The sequence below is a fragment of the Medicago sativa genome, chromosome 6 (assembly GCF_051527215.1).
Source record: "Medicago sativa cultivar Bolivia chromosome 6, Bolivia_mono, whole genome shotgun sequence".
NCBI classification, from domain to species: domain Eukaryota; kingdom Viridiplantae; phylum Streptophyta; class Magnoliopsida; order Fabales; family Fabaceae; genus Medicago; species Medicago sativa.
The window spans coordinates 29,616,362-29,636,844 of NC_140754.1; the positions used below are offsets into that span (position 1 = coordinate 29,616,362).

At 35.9% G+C, this 20,483-nt stretch overlaps 1 protein-coding gene across 1 annotated transcript; it reads left to right on the plus strand.

Annotated features, from left to right (window-relative positions):
* The first annotated feature begins 1,316 nt into the window (after positions 1-1,316).
* LOC146914407 (uncharacterized) lies at positions 1,317-13,197 on the plus strand. Its single transcript, XM_085717258.1, has one exon. The coding sequence runs from the start codon at positions 5,022-5,024 to the stop codon at positions 5,841-5,843; it is 822 nt and encodes a 273-aa protein (XP_085573384.1). The 5' UTR covers positions 1,317-5,021; the 3' UTR covers positions 5,844-13,197.
* Positions 13,198-20,483: the final 7,286 nt, after the last annotated feature.

The following is a 20,483-nucleotide window of genomic DNA, read 5'->3' on the forward strand; positions in this document are numbered from 1 at the left end:
ATACAAATCAGATACATACTCTTAAGACTCTAGAATTTCTAAGATATGAAAGTTGATAAGAAATTCTAAGTGAACTTTGATGTGAAACAATTTCAGCAGAGTTTTGACACTTGTAAAGTTGTTGTGAGTCTCTTAGAAATCTTCAAGTCTTCACTCATTTATATAGAGGTGTGAAAGATACGTTGTTGATTTCCTGCACATCAAAAGAGTCGTTGTTGAAGCTTTATCAAATCACCAATGATCTGTTGCTTGATTTAGTTATTGTCCTAAGAGGGAACAATTTCAAATCCATTCCTTGTATAGAGAATTACCAACGTAGTCATAGTTGTTGTCTTGTACTATTGCAGACACAAAATAGAGAAGTGGAGATAGTGGTTGTACAATTGTACTATTGTCTTTTTCTGCGCTCTTCAGTGGATAAGCATACAATGCCTTCAAATTCCTCTAAATTAGTCGTTGCTCCAGGCTTCTATTCCTTCTGCAATGATGCACAATCAAAATGACAACATTTAACTAACTTCAGCTTCAAGTCTTCAGCTTCTGATGGTCTTCAACTTCTGATGACGTCAGCTTCTGGTAGACAGCTTCTGATAAGAGTGCTTCTGATGATCTTCAGAACCACTTTTCTTCAGATGCTTTCTTGCAACACAAGCTTCCTTTTTGTAGATTCAATTGCTCTTAATTTGTTCTTCCAAAATATATGCTTGATTTAAGACATTCAAATTTTTGTCTATGGTTCTGCACACTCGGAAAAATATTAGCATATCCAATTGACAATTAAACACATTTTGTTCTGTCATACCCCAAATTTTGACCAGTTAAAGTTTTCTTTGCTTTTTAAATCAATCAATTTATTTTTATTCGTATTTCTAGTCAGCTTAATATTTCTGTTCATATTTTAGCTCGTTAAAATATTTTTAGTCTTATTTTAAGTAGTCAAACATTTTTAGTCGTATTCTAGTTGGTTAAAATATTTTTTATTCAAGCAGTTAAATATTTTATCTTTTTTTGTAATTTGTTTAGTCAGTTAGAACTTTTCTAGTCACATTTTAAGCAGTTACTTTTTTAATCGCAATTTAAGTTCGTAATTTTTATCTTATGTAGTTGTTATTTTTTCATTTAGTTTATTATTTATTTTATTATTTAGCTTTAGTGTTTAATTCATTTATTTTAATTCTCCTTTTTAGTTAATTGGTCCTTTTAGTCATTTTGTCCACAAGGTCCTTGCAGCCCAAGTTAGGGGCACTTTGGTCCATTGAAATATCATTTTACCCTAATGTGTCACTATAAAAGCAGCAATCATTGGCAATGAAGGGGGCTGCACCAATCCCCACAAACACACCACAAGAACGGCAGTGGCCCAAAACAAATCAAAAATCTCTTTTCTTTCATTTTTTTTCGAGAACATTTCATCAATTCAAATTTTTTTTTCAGTAACATTTCACTTCATCATCATAGATTAACTCAACAATATTCAAACAGCCTTCACAATCACTACAAACAATAACAACTCTGAAATCGTAACCACAGCCATCGCCATTTGTTTTGTTCAAACCACAATTCAAAGCTAAATGAAATCTCGAATTAAACTACATCACCGATAAACAACAACAACATTCAAAGCTGAGCCAAATCCAGAATCGGTTTAGAGAAGAAGGCAACCGGATTCAAACACAACGATAACCACACCTTTCATTTTCCTTTCCAACAACTTACAACGATCATCATCATCGTCCTTTCAAACGATTCCAACACAACGACACAACACAGTAGCGTGTAACCACAAGCAATGTTCAAACCGATCTGAGGAAAGGAAATCAGTGGATCTGGAGTAACAGAGGAAGCTTGGAGCTGTTTCGGATCGGGAGCGAGAAAGAGAACAATACAGTCATCATCATTTCAGCTCCAACAACAATTCGCAAAGCACCAGCAGATTCCAACCGGAACAGTTGAATTTGAAGTGAAGTTCTCCGTTACGGCTTGATTATCTCCGATCTGAATCGAGGTAACAATTATCTCGGCTTTATTCTTGATTTTTTGTACTATTTTGTTTGAAAGTTTAAGTGTTAGATCTAGGACAATCTGTTGGTTTGTTTTGAAAATCGATTTGAGAAATGAGTATAGGGGAAGGATTTGAGTAGTTTGCTTCAAAAATTTTCAAAAAAAGAAGAGTTTCGAAAACCATAAACAAATTAAGCTCCTGCTTCATGTTCTGCTTGGTTTCAGAAAAGCAATTTTAGTGAGAAGAGAGTATTTAACTTTGCTTTAAAAGGATAGAGAGAGAAAGCGAAACCTACAATGAATTAGGTAGTACAGATTTTCTTTTTATATTCTCTTGCTTCCATTTAATCTTGTGTGTGTTGGTGCACCTTTGATTCATGCACTTTCAGGCCTAGGCCGTTAGATTGTAAATCTAACGGCCGATGATAAACCATTGTGTTAATCATGTGCATGGTGTTTTGTTTTTGCTGTCCGACGGTCTCTGTTAAGCTTCTGTTTCTTCACTCCCTTTAAGTCCTTTTTTTATGCATTTTTCTATAACCTCTTGGTCATTTGATTGTGGCTATGATGAATTTGCTGGTTATTTAATCTGGACCCTCTGATTCATCAGACGGTCCAAATTAATCCAGGCTGAGCCAAGTTGCTTTGTTTGCATTTTAATCCTTTATCTATGTCTTATTTACATTTTTGTCCTTCTTTTAAAATTTAACCCTATGTTTTTAAACTCAAAAAAATTTCACTATGTGTCATGCATTTTATTTTAGTCCTTCTTTTAAAATTTAACCCTATGTTTTTAAACTCAAAAAAATTTCACTATGTGTCATGCATTTTATTCTAGTCCTTCTTTTAAAATTTAACCCTATGTTTTTAACTCAAAAAATTTCACTATGTGTCATGCATTTTTTTTAAATACTTTAATCCTTATAACATGCATCTTGTGGTTAATTTTGCTTTAATGTTTGTTTTCAAAACTTGCATTCCATGTTTTTTAATATACTTAATGTCATGCATTTTAGTTGGTATTTGTTTTCGTATGTAATGTTCTTCTAAATCTTTTGGTTCATGATCTAATATTTTGGTATGCTTTATTTTTGCATCACATTTGGTATAATCTCATGCATTTTTTAATTCTTGCAATTTATTTAATTTCCATGATATTAGTGTGTATTTTAGGTAATTGATGTAATTTATTCTTTCGCATTTTTATTTCTTGTCTTAGAATGGATCTAGGAAGGGTATGTAATAGCGTAGTAATTGCACACACCGACACAAGCACCGACACTACATCATTTTATTCGTTGCTTTATGCTTGCTTTATTTTTTCGCATCGTTACGTTAGTTCACCGGTAGTTTAGTAAAACCTTTTTATCTCAAAAATCAAATAAGCAAAAGTCAAATATTTTCTTAATAAACCTTGGATCCAAATCCAAGTTGTTTTCCTTTTTATTTTCTTAATCAAATTTCTAATGAATCTTAATTAAACGACTAAATTTCTTAAATAAAATGAAACAACCTCACTTCTATTTTATTCTTCTATACCTTGAGGTCTCGCAACCCTTCTCAAAATCATTTTCAAAATCAAATTAAAATCAACCTAACCCACAAAAATATTTTTATAAGAGTGAACTACGATGGTTTTGATCCCTTTTAAGGGTACGTAGGCAGAGGCTTTATTCCTTTCAAATCAATCAAATAAAAGTAATCAAAACTCCAACTTCTCCTCCCTCCATTCTTTCACTTCAACTTTAAACAATAAATTTTCAAATAAAAAATGAAGTTAGAAAGAGGTTCTCACGGAGTACCGTGAACGACGCGGGTGCCTAACACCTTCCCGAATCGTAACCGACCCCCGGATCCAAAAAGGGTTTTTCAATCTCTTTTTCCCTTCCCAAGAATAAAATCGAGCAAGTCCGGTAGATTGAAGGTTCAATTCCAATCAATGGATTGACACCCGAAAATCTTGGTCTACAAAATGGCGACTTCACTGGGGATCCCATGTGGGTTAAGCCCACCTTTCTTTCTTTACTTCTTATGCTTTATCATTTGTATATACTTTGTAAATATTTTTTACGTGAGTGGTAAGACAAAGTCCTATACCCGGACTTGAGTGAAACATAGGATTAGGACGGGGTAAAATCATAGTGACATACCAAGAGCATTCTTGGACCATGTTTACAAGTGATAACCCTACTCGGCGGAGGCCTCATGGAAGGTAGTAGTCTTGTTAACATGAGCATTCGTGTTGGCGTTATTACTTTCAATGTGAGTGTCCGGTGAAGTCGTGGACCTTAGTAACCCTTAACCCCACTTGGCCTTTTTAGGACGTAGTGCGGAAACTGAACCAAGAGCATTCTTGACTTTAGTTGTCACGCGATACTACACTCAAACTAGACTTCCTTATGGATGATATTGGACTAGGAGCATTCCTACGCACCGATAAATTCATAAGGGTAGTTGTAATTTGGGAACTTGGTAGAACCCTTGTCACATGTGCAATTGAAACCATAGTCCTTACCAAATGGCGTTGTTATCCCTTAGCTCCAACATTGTGTAACTAAAACCTCATCATGTTTTCCTTGCATTATCATGCATACATGCATTCATCCATAAACCTTTTTTTTCATCCATTAAAAAATATTGAAGAATTTAGCCAAGCTTTTTGTAAACATCAAAGGTATGGACCTTGTGAGAATGAACACCAAGCAATACAATTTCAAAAAATCTTAACCAAGCTTTTGCTTTTGTTAAAAAAAAAACTTTGTCCTTGGTTTCGTTCTTACCTTTTGAAAAAGGAACTGATTGCGATATCTTTACAATTTTTAGATGAAACCATGTTCCTCTACAATGTTTACAATTCGCTTTACAAATCCTTCGATAACAAAAAGATTGTATATTTTGCATAAGCATATCACGCATCATTTTGCATTCATAGTTTCTAGTCCGTGTCTCATATCTTGTTTCTGTCTACAAAGGGTCAATCCATCAGGCTACTCGTATCTACAACACTCGAGCAAATCAGAATGGATCATTTTGAACAAGAGAACCACAAGCTTCGTGAAGAGGTGACAACCCTCCGGGCCGAAAATGAGATTTTGAGGAACTTAGTGTCTTTGATTACGGTTGCACAGAGTCAACCATCATCTCTTCCTATTGTCAGTACTCAAGCTCAGACGGTTGCTTCCACAACTCCGATTTCAACAGTGTTTGCTAGTACTCCTCAACATGCTATGTTGGAAGGTTATCTCTGGAGCACACCTTTAAGTTCTGGTGAAATATTCCGTCCTGTTATCTCTAAGGTTCAAGCTCCTTTTGTGCAACAGACAACACCTATCTCTCAATCGGGCCCTTTGATCCCTCAAGCTGCTATGATATATTCAGCTCCTTTGATTCATACTACTCAGCAGGGCCCTAGACCCATCTATCACTCAGGAAATGTGGTTGCATACGACCGGATAGCTAAACTGGAAGAAAAGTTTGACAAAATACAATTGGAATTGAAAGCTCTCCGTGGGAAAGAACTGTTTGGGAAAAATGCTTATGATCTTTGCTTGGTTCCCAATGTCGTTATACCACCCAAATTCAAAGTCCCTAATTTTGAGAAGTACAAAGGGAACACTTGCCCTGAGCTTCATTTGGTAATGTACGTGAGAAAGATGTCTGCTCAAGTAGGTAATGATGAACTCCTTATCCACTGTTTCCAAGATAGTTTGACTGGTGCTGCACTGATATGGTACATGGGTCTGAGCAAGGATGATATCAAAACTTTCAAGGATTTGTGCGAGGCTTTCGTCCAGCGATATAACTACAACTTGCATTTGGCCCCAGACAGAAAGGAACTGTAGGCCATGACCCAGAATGACAATGAATCCTTCAAAGCTTATGCCCAACGATGGAGAGATGTCGCCGAACAAGTCCGTCCACGTCTAGAAGAGAAAGAGTTGACCGAGATTTTCCTGGAAACTCTGGATCCGTTCTATTTCGAGCATATGCTTGCAAGTACATCTGGCGATTTCGCGGATATGATGACCGCGGGCATGCGTATTGAAGATTGGGTTCGAAAAGGACATTTGATCAAAGAAGTTGTTCCCACTAATGGTTCAGAAGAGGAAGACCAGGAAATGAGTGTGGCAGAAATTCAGCCTCAACAACAGTATCTGGCTTATCATCCTGTGGCCGCTATTATGCCTGTCACAAATGCTCCGCAAAGTTCGGGTTATCAACCCTAGTTTCAGCAATATCCACAACAACCTCGACAACGCATTTCAAGGAAACAGATTGACCCTATTCCCATGACGTATGCAGAGTTGTTTCCAAAGTTGCTTGAAAGGAATTTGGTCTCTCCCAAGGCACCTCTGCCAATGCCAGCAAAATTGTCAGCCCGGCATAGGCCCGACCTCTTTTGTGCTTTCCATCAAGGGGCACCAGGTCATGATATTGAGCACTGTTGTGCGTTGCAGAAGATAGTTCAGAAGTTGATCCAGGAAAATCTCATACCTTTTGAAGAGTTTTGAATTTGAAGGTGCAAGTTAATCTGTTATCGGATCGTGGAACCTGATGTTGGTACATGGAATGTTTAGCTGCATTTGGGTCTTTGTTGATGTTTATTTCTACTACTCATTTGTTTAAATTAATATGTTTGTTTGTTGCTTTATGTTTTTTTTTAAAAAAAAAAATCTTTTCGTCCCACCCAAGGCGGAAGTGAATTTGTTTAGGGCTTTTTTTTTGCTTTATGTATTTTCATCATTAATTAAAAGGTCGCTTTGATCCCGACTTTGTTTTTATTATTGTGCTTTTTCTGGAAAAATGGTAATACAAAAAAAACCAAAAATTTTCTTTTAATCATTTCCACATATCTGCATAATCATAAGTTTACATCAATAATCAAATCATGCATTAATAAACCCGTTGAACACTTAAACCCTGTACTCTCTCTCAACTTTGAGTTCCTTGTATCCGAGGCTGAAAAGGAGGATGAGGAAGAAGTTTCCAATGTGATTTCTCGCCTACTGGGGCATCTTGGCCATCGAAGCTGTGAATATCTAGAAAGATTGTCCAGAAGAGGATTTTCATGTACAAGGACTGACACGAGATGCTACCATCTGCCTTGCAGGGATGTTATACTTCAAGTGCACATTTTAACAGGGGCAACCCCCCCACCATCCCTCAGTATACAATTTAAAGGCAATGTCTCACATGGAGGTCAAAGTTTTGTCAACAGAAGTTCCAATGAAGGCTAAACTTGATTGAATTTAAAAGTGTTATTGCCGTGTGCCATGGACAGTTATATCAAGTATTCGACAAAGAAAGCTCGTCCCCATGAATGTCAAGAAAGTGACCTTGTGCTTCAAAGTTATATGATTACAGGGGCAATGAATGCCTAATTACAAAAGAATGGTGATAAATTTGTACGTCCTGGGAATACCGATGCAGTCAAGAAATACTTTGTAAAAAAAAAAAAGCTCGATAAGTCGCAAACATTAAAAGGCGGCTTAGGCAAAAAAGAGCGTCTCGATGGACTGAAAACCTGAAAGGGCGGTCCATGCAAAAGTTAGAGACATGAAAAAATGATGAAAATGTGTTTATCCTGATAGGTTGAAACCCGCAAGGGCGATCTATGCAAAAGTTAAGGATTGTGACAAAGTAACTGCATCTGGTCGGACATGACTCACTTAGGGCATTTCAGCCGTCAAAAGATTTCCGATTTATGGCAAAGTAACTGCACCAAATCAGTATGATTCATCTGGGGCATCTTAACTGTCAAAGGACTTCCGATATGAAGCATCTGCAGATCAAAGACTCGGAACAGTGGAATTCAAAGTTGTTAGAGATTATAGCGGTTATTGTGTTCAATGTACCTTTTCCATATAATTACCATTTTCCAAACTTTTAAAATCCGTGGAACCACGCCTTTGGCAGGTCACCACTCCTTTACATCTAATTTGAGCTTGTGCCCATTTATTTGAAATTCTCAGTTATTCTGTTTGCATAATTTTCTTCTATTTTTGATGTGAATACTTAAAGCAAAATTAAAACTTTTTAAATGTCTTCTGAATATCATAAACAACAGGTACATCTTCTTTGAACTTATGAGTAGTAGAAACATACATCAACATTCATCTTAAGAACAGTTAAACTCTGCAGGGTAATCATGACCAAAAGCTGTGGGATGACCTCTGTTAAAAAAAAAATATAATACAAAAAAGCTCGCTAAGTTGAAAACCCGAAAGGGCGACTTAGGCAAAAATGAGCGTCCCGATGGATTGAAAACCCGAAAGGGCGATCCAGGCAAAAATTAGGGGCAAACAAAAAATATATTCCCGGTGGATTGAAAACCCGAAAGGGCGATCCAGGCAAAAATTAGGGATTCAAAAAAAAAACAACAAAAAAAAAGTGAATGAAAAATAAAGATAGAGGCATCACAGTCCAAGTGGACCAAATGGAAAGATTGCACTTTGGGCTGGTTTACAAGTGGCGACTCCTGCCAGTGGTTGTATTGATGGCGACTTCTGCCAGCGGTTTGATTAAGTGGCGACTTCTGACCGAGTTTTACCCCGAGAAATGGCGACTTCTGCCAAATCATTGAGCGATGAGCTGTTTCCCCAAGAGGATTGATTATTGGGCTTTCTCCCCTCAAGTGGTTTGATTATGGGGCATTCTGTCTCCAAGCGGTTTGATTATGGGGCATTCTCCCTTCAGTGGTGTGGTTATGGGTTGTTCCCACACCAGTGGTCTGAGTATGAGCTTTACCCTGATAGTGTTTAACTCATCTCCAATAATGTTATCCCCAATGAAGATTGCCGAGTGTTTGTACTGCGGTGTCAGTCCATCTCTCATCTTACCTATCCTCTTTTGTTTCATCAAGTTCACCTGTCATATACAGTCATACATTCATACATTCATGTACTCATACATTCATTCATACATATATTCATGCATATAAACATTCATGCACATATTGCATGCATACAAAATATCATTGCATTTACCACCTCGTGTCTTATTTCAACTGTATCTCATAAAAGCGTCTACCTCAGTGTGTCTGGTCCAGAGATGTCATTCACTGTAAGCCCGGTGGATTCCGGCGAACTCTTACCAAGCCCGGTGGATTTCGGCAAACTCATCAAAAGCCGAGTGTATGCTCGCAAACCTTTCATCAAAAGCCGAGTGTATTCTCGCAAACCTTTCATCAAAAAGCCGAGTGTATTCTCGCAAACCTTTCATCAAAAGCCGAGTGTATGCTCGCAAACCTTTCATCAAAAGCCGAGTGTATTCTCGCAAACCTTTCATCAAAAGCCGAGTGGATTCTCGCAAACATTTCGTCAAAAGCCGAGTGGATTCTCGCAAACCGTTCATCAAAAGCCGAGTGGATTCTCGCAAACCCTTTCATCAAAAGCCGAGTGGATTCTCGCAAACCGTTCATCAAAAGCCGAGTGGATTCTCGCAAACCCTTTCATCAAAAGCCGAGTGGATTCTCGCAAACCGTTCATCAAAAGCCGAGTGGATTCTCGCAAACCCTTCATCAAAAGCCGAGTGGATTCTCGCAAACATTTCGTCAAAAGCCGAGTGGATTCTCGCAAATATTTCGTCAAAAGCCGAGTGGATTCTCGCAAACCCTTTCCTCCAAAGCCGAGTGGATTCTCGCAAACGTTTATTTTGCTTCAAATGGTCAGTCCCAAACCACGGACAGCTTGTGTTTACCTGTCATTCCCTTAATATGTCGTCCCCAGCTTGTGTTCAAGAGGCGTCACTAATCCAATACATAAAAAGGTCATCCTCAAGGTGTTTAATTCATAAATGTCACCAATCAATTTGTGTTCAAGTGGTAGATCCCATCCAGTAATCACTTTATCAATAATAATCGATATAGACAAGCTTTATCTTCTGTACTTTCATCCTTACCACGGGCTGTCGGTAATGGACAAGCTTTACTTTCCGTCTTAAGCTTTATTTTCCGTCTCAAGCTTTACTTTCCGACTGAGCTTTATCTTCCGTCTGAGCTTTATGTTCCGTTCAAGCTTTATCTTCTGTATGTTCGTCTTTACCACGGTAGTCGGTAATAGACAAGCTTTATCTCCCCAATGATACTTATCAGTTTGTTCCCCAGTCAGTTTATTTTTTGTCGTCGTTGCATTCATACTTGCATCGCTTGCATTCATATCATTATATTCATTGCATTCTCAGCTTTTCAACTGGTCAAAATTCGGTGTACTTAGTATTTAAGTCTCTTCGACCCATCGATTTAAAAGTTTTCTTTCAAATCTTCGTGACGAAGAAACTTAAATAGGGGCATCTGTCATACCCCAAATTTTGACCAGTTAAAGTTTTCTTTGCTTTTTAAATCAATCAATTTATTTTTATTCGTATTTCTAGTCAGCTTAATATTTCTGTTCATATTTTAGCTCGTTAAAATATTTTTAGTCTTATTTTAAGTAGTCAAACATTTTTAGTCGTATTCTAGTTGGTTAAAATATTTTTTATTCAAGCAGTTAAATATTTTATCTTTTTTTGTAATTTGTTTAGTCAGTTAGAACTTTTCTAGTCACATTTTAAGCAGTTACTTTTTTAATCGCAATTTAAGTTCGTAATTTTTATCTTATGTAGTTGTTATTTTTTCATTTAGTTTATTATTTATTTTATTATTTAGCTTTAGTGTTTAATTCATTTATTTTAATTCTCCTTTTTAGTTAATTGGTCCTTTTAGTCATTTTGTCCACAAGGTCCTTGCAGCCCAAGTTAGGGGCACTTTGGTCCATTGAAATATCATTTTACCCTAATGTGTCACTATAAAAGCAGCAATCATTGGCAATGAAGGGGGCTGCACCAATCCCCACAAACACACCACAAGAACGGCAGTGGCCCAAAACAAATCAAAAATCTCTTTTCTTTCATTTTTTTTCGAGAACATTTCATCAATTCAAATTTTTTTTTCAGTAACATTTCACTTCATCATCATAGATTAACTCAACAATATTCAAACAGCCTTCACAATCACTACAAACAATAACAACTCTGAAATCGTAACCACAGCCATCGCCATTTGTTTTGTTCAAACCACAATTCAAAGCTAAATGAAATCTCGAATTAAACTACATCACCGATAAACAACAACAACATTCAAAGCTGAGCCAAATCCAGAATCGGTTTAGAGAAGAAGGCAACCGGATTCAAACACAACGATAACCACACCTTTCATTTTCCTTTCCAACAACTTACAACGATCATCATCATCGTCCTTTCAAACGATTCCAACACAACGACACAACACAGTAGCGTGTAACCACAAGCAATGTTCAAACCGATCTGAGGAAAGGAAATCAGTGGATCTGGAGTAACAGAGGAAGCTTGGAGCTGTTTCGGATCGGGAGCGAGAAAGAGAACAATACAGTCATCATCATTTCAGCTCCAACAACAATTCGCAAAGCACCAGCAGATTCCAACCGGAACAGTTGAATTTGAAGTGAAGTTCTCCGTTACGGCTTGATTATCTCCGATCTGAATCGAGGTAACAATTATCTCGGCTTTATTCTTGATTTTTTGTACTATTTTGTTTGAAAGTTTAAGTGTTAGATCTAGGACAATCTGTTGGTTTGTTTTGAAAATCGATTTGAGAAATGAGTATAGGGGAAGGATTTGAGTAGTTTGCTTCAAAAATTTTCAAAAAAAGAAGAGTTTCGAAAACCATAAACAAATTAAGCTCCTGCTTCATGTTCTGCTTGGTTTCAGAAAAGCAATTTTAGTGAGAAGAGAGTATTTAACTTTGCTTTAAAAGGATAGAGAGAGAAAGCGAAACCTACAATGAATTAGGTAGTACAGATTTTCTTTTTATATTCTCTTGCTTCCATTTAATCTTGTGTGTGTTGGTGCACCTTTGATTCATGCACTTTCAGGCCTAGGCCGTTAGATTGTAAATCTAACGGCCGATGATAAACCATTGTGTTAATCATGTGCATGGTGTTTTGTTTTTGCTGTCCGACGGTCTCTGTTAAGCTTCTGTTTCTTCACTCCCTTTAAGTCCTTTTTTTATGCATTTTTCTATAACCTCTTGGTCATTTGATTGTGGCTATGATGAATTTGCTGGTTATTTAATCTGGACCCTCTGATTCATCAGACGGTCCAAATTAATCCAGGCTGAGCCAAGTTGCTTTGTTTGCATTTTAATCCTTTATCTATGTCTTATTTACATTTTTGTCCTTCTTTTAAAATTTAACCCTATGTTTTTAAACTCAAAAAAATTTCACTATGTGTCATGCATTTTATTTTAGTCCTTCTTTTAAAATTTAACCCTATGTTTTTAAACTCAAAAAAATTTCACTATGTGTCATGCATTTTATTCTAGTCCTTCTTTTAAAATTTAACCCTATGTTTTTAACTCAAAAAATTTCACTATGTGTCATGCATTTTTTTTAAATACTTTAATCCTTATAACATGCATCTTGTGGTTAATTTTGCTTTAATGTTTGTTTTCAAAACTTGCATTCCATGTTTTTTAATATACTTAATGTCATGCATTTTAGTTGGTATTTGTTTTCGTATGTAATGTTCTTCTAAATCTTTTGGTTCATGATCTAATATTTTGGTATGCTTTATTTTTGCATCACATTTGGTATAATCTCATGCATTTTTTAATTCTTGCAATTTATTTAATTTCCATGATATTAGTGTGTATTTTAGGTAATTGATGTAATTTATTCTTTCGCATTTTTATTTCTTGTCTTAGAATGGATCTAGGAAGGGTATGTAATAGCGTAGTAATTGCACACACCGACACAAGCACCGACACTACATCATTTTATTCGTTGCTTTATGCTTGCTTTATTTTTTCGCATCGTTACGTTAGTTCACCGGTAGTTTAGTAAAACCTTTTTATCTCAAAAATCAAATAAGCAAAAGTCAAATATTTTCTTAATAAACCTTGGATCCAAATCCAAGTTGTTTTCCTTTTTATTTTCTTAATCAAATTTCTAATGAATCTTAATTAAACGACTAAATTTCTTAAATAAAATGAAACAACCTCACTTCTATTTTATTCTTCTATACCTTGAGGTCTCGCAACCCTTCTCAAAATCATTTTCAAAATCAAATTAAAATCAACCTAACCCACAAAAATATTTTTATAAGAGTGAACTACGATGGTTTTGATCCCTTTTAAGGGTACGTAGGCAGAGGCTTTATTCCTTTCAAATCAATCAAATAAAAGTAATCAAAACTCCAACTTCTCCTCCCTCCATTCTTTCACTTCAACTTTAAACAATAAATTTTCAAATAAAAAATGAAGTTAGAAAGAGGTTCTCACGGAGTACCGTGAACGACGCGGGTGCCTAACACCTTCCCGAATCGTAACCGACCCCCGGATCCAAAAAGGGTTTTTCAATCTCTTTTTCCCTTCCCAAGAATAAAATCGAGCAAGTCCGGTAGATTGAAGGTTCAATTCCAATCAATGGATTGACACCCGAAAATCTTGGTCTACATGTTCCAACATACTATACAATTACACGAACTATCTATTCTAAGGACTTTATTAACATTACAACATATATAATAAAGAGTGTCATATATTATTTAATAATAAAAGTAAAGATACATAACATAAATTTAACATAAACTATTGACCTTTAGGGCTTACACCAACAGGAGGGACATTAGATCCCATTTAACTAATAACTTAAACGGAACCCTCATATAATAACTGATAATTGTTTGAATTAATCTACAATTTACTATATGTTGTGATTCTCTCATTATTGTTTTTAATATTATAATATTTTATTATGAAAGGTTGTTTAGTCAAGCTAACCTTAAACCTAATTTCTTTCCTCCAAACCACTTGCAGAGTCATTATTTCCCATCATTGCTTTCTGATTGGACGAATTTTCCATTCTCCATTTCTTTCTATTAAGTGACATTTAACACGACATTTAGCAACATGTCATAATTAGTTTCGCATTAAATGAAATTTATTAAACTTTTATAACAAGAGATTCAATGAGATATAAAATTCAAATTAAAAATTAACATTTCCCCTCTCAAATATACGAACTACATATCAACCCCTTCTTCTATAAATCCATATCTCTGCTTTTGACATCTCTTATTTGTGAACCCACTCTCATTTGTAGTTCATCTCTCATTTCCATAATGAATAATTTTATTTTGGATATATTGTTTTCACATCATTCCACCGCCATATCAACATGATGGGATTAATTTTCATTTTTCCTACAAGAAAAAATTGTCTCTGAAATTCTGGTACACAGTAAAGATGTTATACACGATGTCAAGACAAGTGTGATGTCAAGAAAGATGTCAAGACATCATGATAACACGGATAACAATCAACAAATGAAAGTAGCTGATGCATGAATTAAAATGGCACAAGTTGTTTGTTAACCCAGTTCGGTGCAACGTCACCTACGTCTGGGGCAACCAAGTCAGGAAGGAAATTCACTATAGTAGTATCAATTCGAAGGATACATAAAAACCCTCGGTCTACTAGCTTCTCGCTTAATCATTATCCGTGTAATTTATACCTAAGACTCTCCTAGTCCTAGATAAGAGATCCCTACTCACTTCCTTTTAATTACAATCCCAGTGATCGTTGTAAAAGTAACAATAGTAATAGAGACACTCTCCTAAACTAAGAATTAACTCGTGCTTACAAGCTTTGAGAGATTCAGAGTTTTACAACTCAACTACACAGTCCAGCTATAATATCAAACAGATACAAGAGTGGCTTACAAATAACAAAGACAGACTAAAACCCTAATTGACTCTTTTGCAAATTGCGGCTTCAGTCACAAATTAGGTCTTGAGTCTTCCTTTATATATCCTGATTGCAGAATGGGCTTGATACACAAATCGGGATAGACATCCAGCTGAATCACGAAATTTCAGCACAAATATTTTGAAGCATATCAGATGTTTTCTTAAATGTTGCAACAACATTCTTAAGGAACACAATAAGTACAAACCACCAATATCTGCTTCTAGAAACATGTTTCTTGGTCAACTCTTCACATGAAACAAATTTTCAGAGAATATTAAGGAATCTTCACGTTTAAAATAAGGGAGCTTCTATGGTGTAGTTAAGAAAATGACTTTTTTGAAAAAGACATTTTGTTGAGCCAATAGCATAATTGTTGACGCCATGTCAGCTAGTGTCTTGCTGATGGACCACTGTAAGACTAAATTTTACCTTATTACAAATCAGCCCTCGTACAAAATATTAATTACTTTAGATTTATTAACTTATATTATTTAAAATAAAATGATTTTTTTTTGAAAGAAAAATAAAATGACTTTTGTTCTTCAGTTTGTTCATTTTGTTCATCTTTTCTTCTTCATCTACAAATTATTCATTTTGTTCTTCATCTTCGTCCCGAAATCGAAAACATGTTCATCACTAACAAAAACTCGTATATTTGGCAATTACTTGTAAAACATTCATTTGGCAAGTATTAAAAAGGGCAAGTATTAACATGTATAGGATGCATGGCATAAAAAGGGCAATTAACCATATACATAAAACCCTAGAATTTCATACTTTCTATACAAGACATAATCATAATCCCAAAGGGTGGGAAGTCTATCTATGGAACTCACCTAGCAATAATCTTGAAGCATCACTATGTGCCAAGCCTAATCATGCCAAAACTCTAGCTTTGCTCCACTTGCTTCCTTTGCTCAAACCATACATTCTTGTTATCTTTTCTTGCAATTCATAACATCATGACCTTGATTGTTCTTGAAGAAACCATACTTGAACTTACTAACCAACAAACCCTAATTCTTGCTTCTTAGCTCATAGTTGTTTCTTGCTTGTTTCACCAACCCCATGAAGCATAATCAACATAAGTTCCCAAACCAACAATCTAAAGCCTCAACTTCTTGATCAAGATCAAACCCTAGATTTTAGATCTCTTCTTGAAAGGAGAAAGGGAAGAATCAAAGAAGACTAAGCTTCCATAAGTTAGAGGATCATGAAGGAACAAGAAAATATGATTGGTATAGAAGGAGAATTAGAGAAGGATTGAAGAAAGAAAGAGAGGAAGAGCGTGAGAGAAGAGAGAAGGAGGAGAGAAATTGTTTTCCAACATTAAGGAGAGAGAAAGAGAATAGGAAATGAGATATTTTTGGGATAAAACCATTTAAATATCCTTTCCACGTGAAATTACCTTTTTGCCCTTGCCTTGAACGTATTTAAAACGATACTGAAATTTCTTCCGTAAAAAGCTGACATGTCATAAAATATTTTTCCATTAACTTGCTTTCTGAAGTATTAATCCTCTGACACGATCGATTGGTAATATACCGATACTGTCAGGCGGGATATTACATTCTACCCCCCTTAAAAAAAATTTCGTCCTCGAAATTTAGTGATCGACTACAAATCATTATGACAAAAACTTACCATCTATGGTTTGAGCCATACATATTCCATACATTCATATTCATAGAGTTCGTCGTATCATGTCCTCATCTTGTTTCTTAAGCCACATACATACGTATGTAGCCTCTCCAATCTTGGTATCCTTCTCAAAACTTTAGAGTTATCCCAGAACGTTGTAATTTGGACTCATCTTGCTACACATAGACTTATTATCTCGGATTCGTGTCCTACTCGCTGAGCATAAACCATTCATAAAAGGTATCTTAACATAAACATGAACACTCAGGATTTGCCTTTTAACTGGAATCCTATCAGGAACCAGGTTTGCCCTGCAGTGCTTACTTACAACATTAAAACATCTTTTCATGCATACATGATCTTTCGTACCGCACTTTGCGAATTATGCCTCTTACATACATTACTCATATAGACAATTCCACGAATCTCTTTCCGAGTCTTAAGAAATCTTCCGATCTCATTGAGAACTTATTGCATCTTATCGCACCCGAACTAAAGGGTATCTCATATAGCTTGACATAAAGGAGTGAAATCAAATTATTACTTCATCTGACAATCTAATAACCAACATTGTGGTTAACATGTTCTTGAAACTTTCTAGCAAATTTACTTGCACATACATCAAACATTTCTTAACACATTTCTGTGTATCTTGTAGGATATGGGCTTCATACGAACATTGTCGTTTCCATAACATGTGCATACTTTTAAGTGCCGCCTCTTGTTAAATGATAACGATACGTGTTTTAGCATCTTTCTTGAAGAAATTTTCTTAAACTTTGGTATTCGGGTTCTTGGAACAAGTAGATACATGACTAAAAAGATTTCATCATTTTCCAAAACTGAATTTGTTATGGTACCACAGAACCACCGGACGAGTTTCTATATTTTGAAAAAGATGGTTACAACTCGCCCAAAACTTGTCCTCGACAAGTTGGTCCTGAAGGTTGTACGTCTTAAGTGAGTTTACTTACGACGTATTTCATTAGTTTCGAAAATGTATAATTCCATGAGTTTAAAAATAAGCATCGTTCCCAAGTTCCATAATACCAATCTTAGCTTTAAAAGTTATAAATCATGCTTTAACATTTCTTAACAAGTATCGTTTTCACTCAACAAGTATTGCACACAAAGGTATGAGGGTCATTGCGTAAAACTCAAGAGTTGCATCTCCTTTCTTGGTAACATGCTTAATTTCGCGAGTGGTTTCTTCCTTTCTTAACTGATACACATGCCCCAGACTCGCATTGCTGCACAACATAATTCTTAGAAAATCCTTGGCCCACTTGACGTTAACTCGTTCCTCTTCTTCAGGAACACAAAACTTGAATCTCCACATTATCTTATTCGGATATTGCTTGAGCATTAATTTTTTTTTTTGGAAAACCGATCATCATACTCTATGCTTTGATCATTACTTGAATCACAAGAGGAAACCTTCTGAACCTCACATGTTTTCCAATATCATCATTCATGCATCCTGACCAATTCATATACGGCGACTCTTGTCTTTCTCGTCCTACTTAGATAAAGACACTTTCTTAAAACTTCTATCTTAGCCAATGCTGACTATATAAACATCCATATATACTCATCACATCGAGAACTCTTCGTTTGCCTTATAATGCTTCTCGTTGAACTTGTGTTACCAACCGAATATTCTTTTTATACTAAAATTCCATGTTTCGTGATTAACGATTAGCTTCCATGGCGCTACTCTGATTCCCACCGGTTGGCTTAAGCCATTACTCTAATCCATTAGAGCGATTGAGACTTCGCATTTCTGCTTACCACCTGAATACTAACTTCTTGAACTGTTTTCAAGTTTTTCCATGTTGCAACCACCGTCACAATCCTACACTTGTCTTTACCACTGCCTTGTAAGAACAAAACTCATGATAACTTATCTTACGCTCATAATACTTGACTTGGGGGTAATCCTTACGTTTTTACTTGTTGCATTTACCATACATATCATACCTGAACTTGTTTCCAAGCAACTCGAACTCCTTTGACAAACTCATCTAGCACTTGAACACATCTTTCTTGAACATCTAACCTTGTACCTTCGCATTCACGCATACTATATTTTGCTTAATCATACCAATGCTTGCTCGTTGATTTTACTTTTAGAGAAAACTTCGTAAATTAACGCACGGGTCATTGACGTTGATAATTTTCCACCATAAATATAAATACTAAGTTTAGGCTCCGGTCGTTACTCTAAAATCATAGAACAAGTTGACAACACATACGTGTCATCAAATCTAGACTCTAATAAGTCTAGCCTGCTCTACGAGTGTCGTAGCAACCCGGTTCCTAAGAAAATCTCTTGTGAATTTTCAAAATATCAACCTCAATCACCCATACGTATAAATCTTTTTAAAATCCCTTAAACTTTATAGTTCAACTTCATAATGAGCCTTAGCAAGTCAATTAAGCAAAATATAGATTCGAGAGATACGTCATGATTCCACATAATCCGAGAACCTTGTGATTTCTCATAACTTGTACCGCTTTAACTTCTTTCTTCATACCTTCACATCTATGACTTCCGTATCAATACCGGAACTTCCAATCTCTTGATCTGAGCTCTTTCTTGACTCTTGACACATTAACTTCCAAAGCTACCTTAAATCATATCGATTTCGTTGACTGCTGCCCATGCCTTTTCCCATGAAAATCTTAGGATATGATATGCATTTCGTTACTTGATGTCATTAAAGATTTTCATCACATAAAAGATTATTGTGAAGACATCTCCCCAATAGTCATTGCAAACCATAGGAACGAAATGGAAGATTTCATAAAAACGGAAAGTTTCGTCCCAGGCTTGCTATTGGTGAGCTTCTCCAACTCTATTTTTCAGAAAACATTTATTGCATAAAATTCTTATTCTCAAGTATACAATGCACATCATTCATTCCTATCATCGTAAAATATTCTATAACATATGCATGGCAATCCTCAACTTTTTTTTTTCGATACAATTCTTGGCACGTCGGAAATCAAAGCCTTACTCCTAATAACATAAAACTTTCTCTTGAATCCTTAACTTTCTCTACTACGAATAACTTACCTCATTACATTGCCACTTACGCAACTTTCCGAGCATACATGTCCTTAACTTCATTCACATATTGTTATTCCTGAGAACCTGCTGACTCCGTCATCATATGTCGACTTCTCACTATCTTGTAGCCTTGTTCTGACATTCCAAAATATCATAACCCATTCCAACAACAACTCTTACCGAATCTTTCGGTCATGATTAGATATATATATCCAACTTCTTCGCTTACGGGTATATTAAGTATCACTATCATCTTACCCGACATTGTCGGAACGTTCCTTCTTAACATGCCTTACATTCCCGGAGGATTCACACTTCTACTTGATTAGTTCACCGGCCACCTTTTGGCACGATCAAACTACTTCATCACATACTTCGTTCCTCCTGGGTCCTATTCAGCTCTCAGGCATCCATCCTAATCGTCGAATGTTAAATTGAGTTGATCAGGCTCAACTAACAACAACTAGAACATTTACCCGGAACCCAATGGTCCAACTACCTTAGTTGTAATTTAATGACCCAAGGCACGGTCTGAATCGACCTGCTCTGATACCAAATGTAACACCCATAATAGACGTATCTAGAAAGTCTAGCACGTGCGTTGATTTTAGTACTGGATACATTAAAATATACAATATAAAAAAACTTCGAATGAATTTATATACAACAAAAAGCTTTCGTACAATATCAGTACATTCTATCTTATCTTATTTAAAATAAATACATTCTTGAGATCCATAATCTTCATGCTTCGGGTACGAACGAGCTCTTGCTGTAAAATCCATCCGGCTACTATCTTGACGTCCAACCTGATATCTGAAACAAATAAGGATTGGGATGAGACATAATGTCTCAGTGAGTTCCCCTAAATCCTAGGCTATAGGTAACCTCAGGGGGAACCTACGGTCACCATGTGTCTACCATACAACCTGACGGTTGATTATATGTGTGTGGTCATGTTTCCTAGACGGTAGTGCATGCTAGACCCGTCATAGGCTTATCTCA

Excerpts from the sequence above, each read along its gene's own strand:
- LOC146914407 (XM_085717258.1), top strand. The coding sequence starts at position 5,022 with ATGGATCATTTTGAACAAGAGAACCACAAGCTTCGTGAAGAGGTGACA.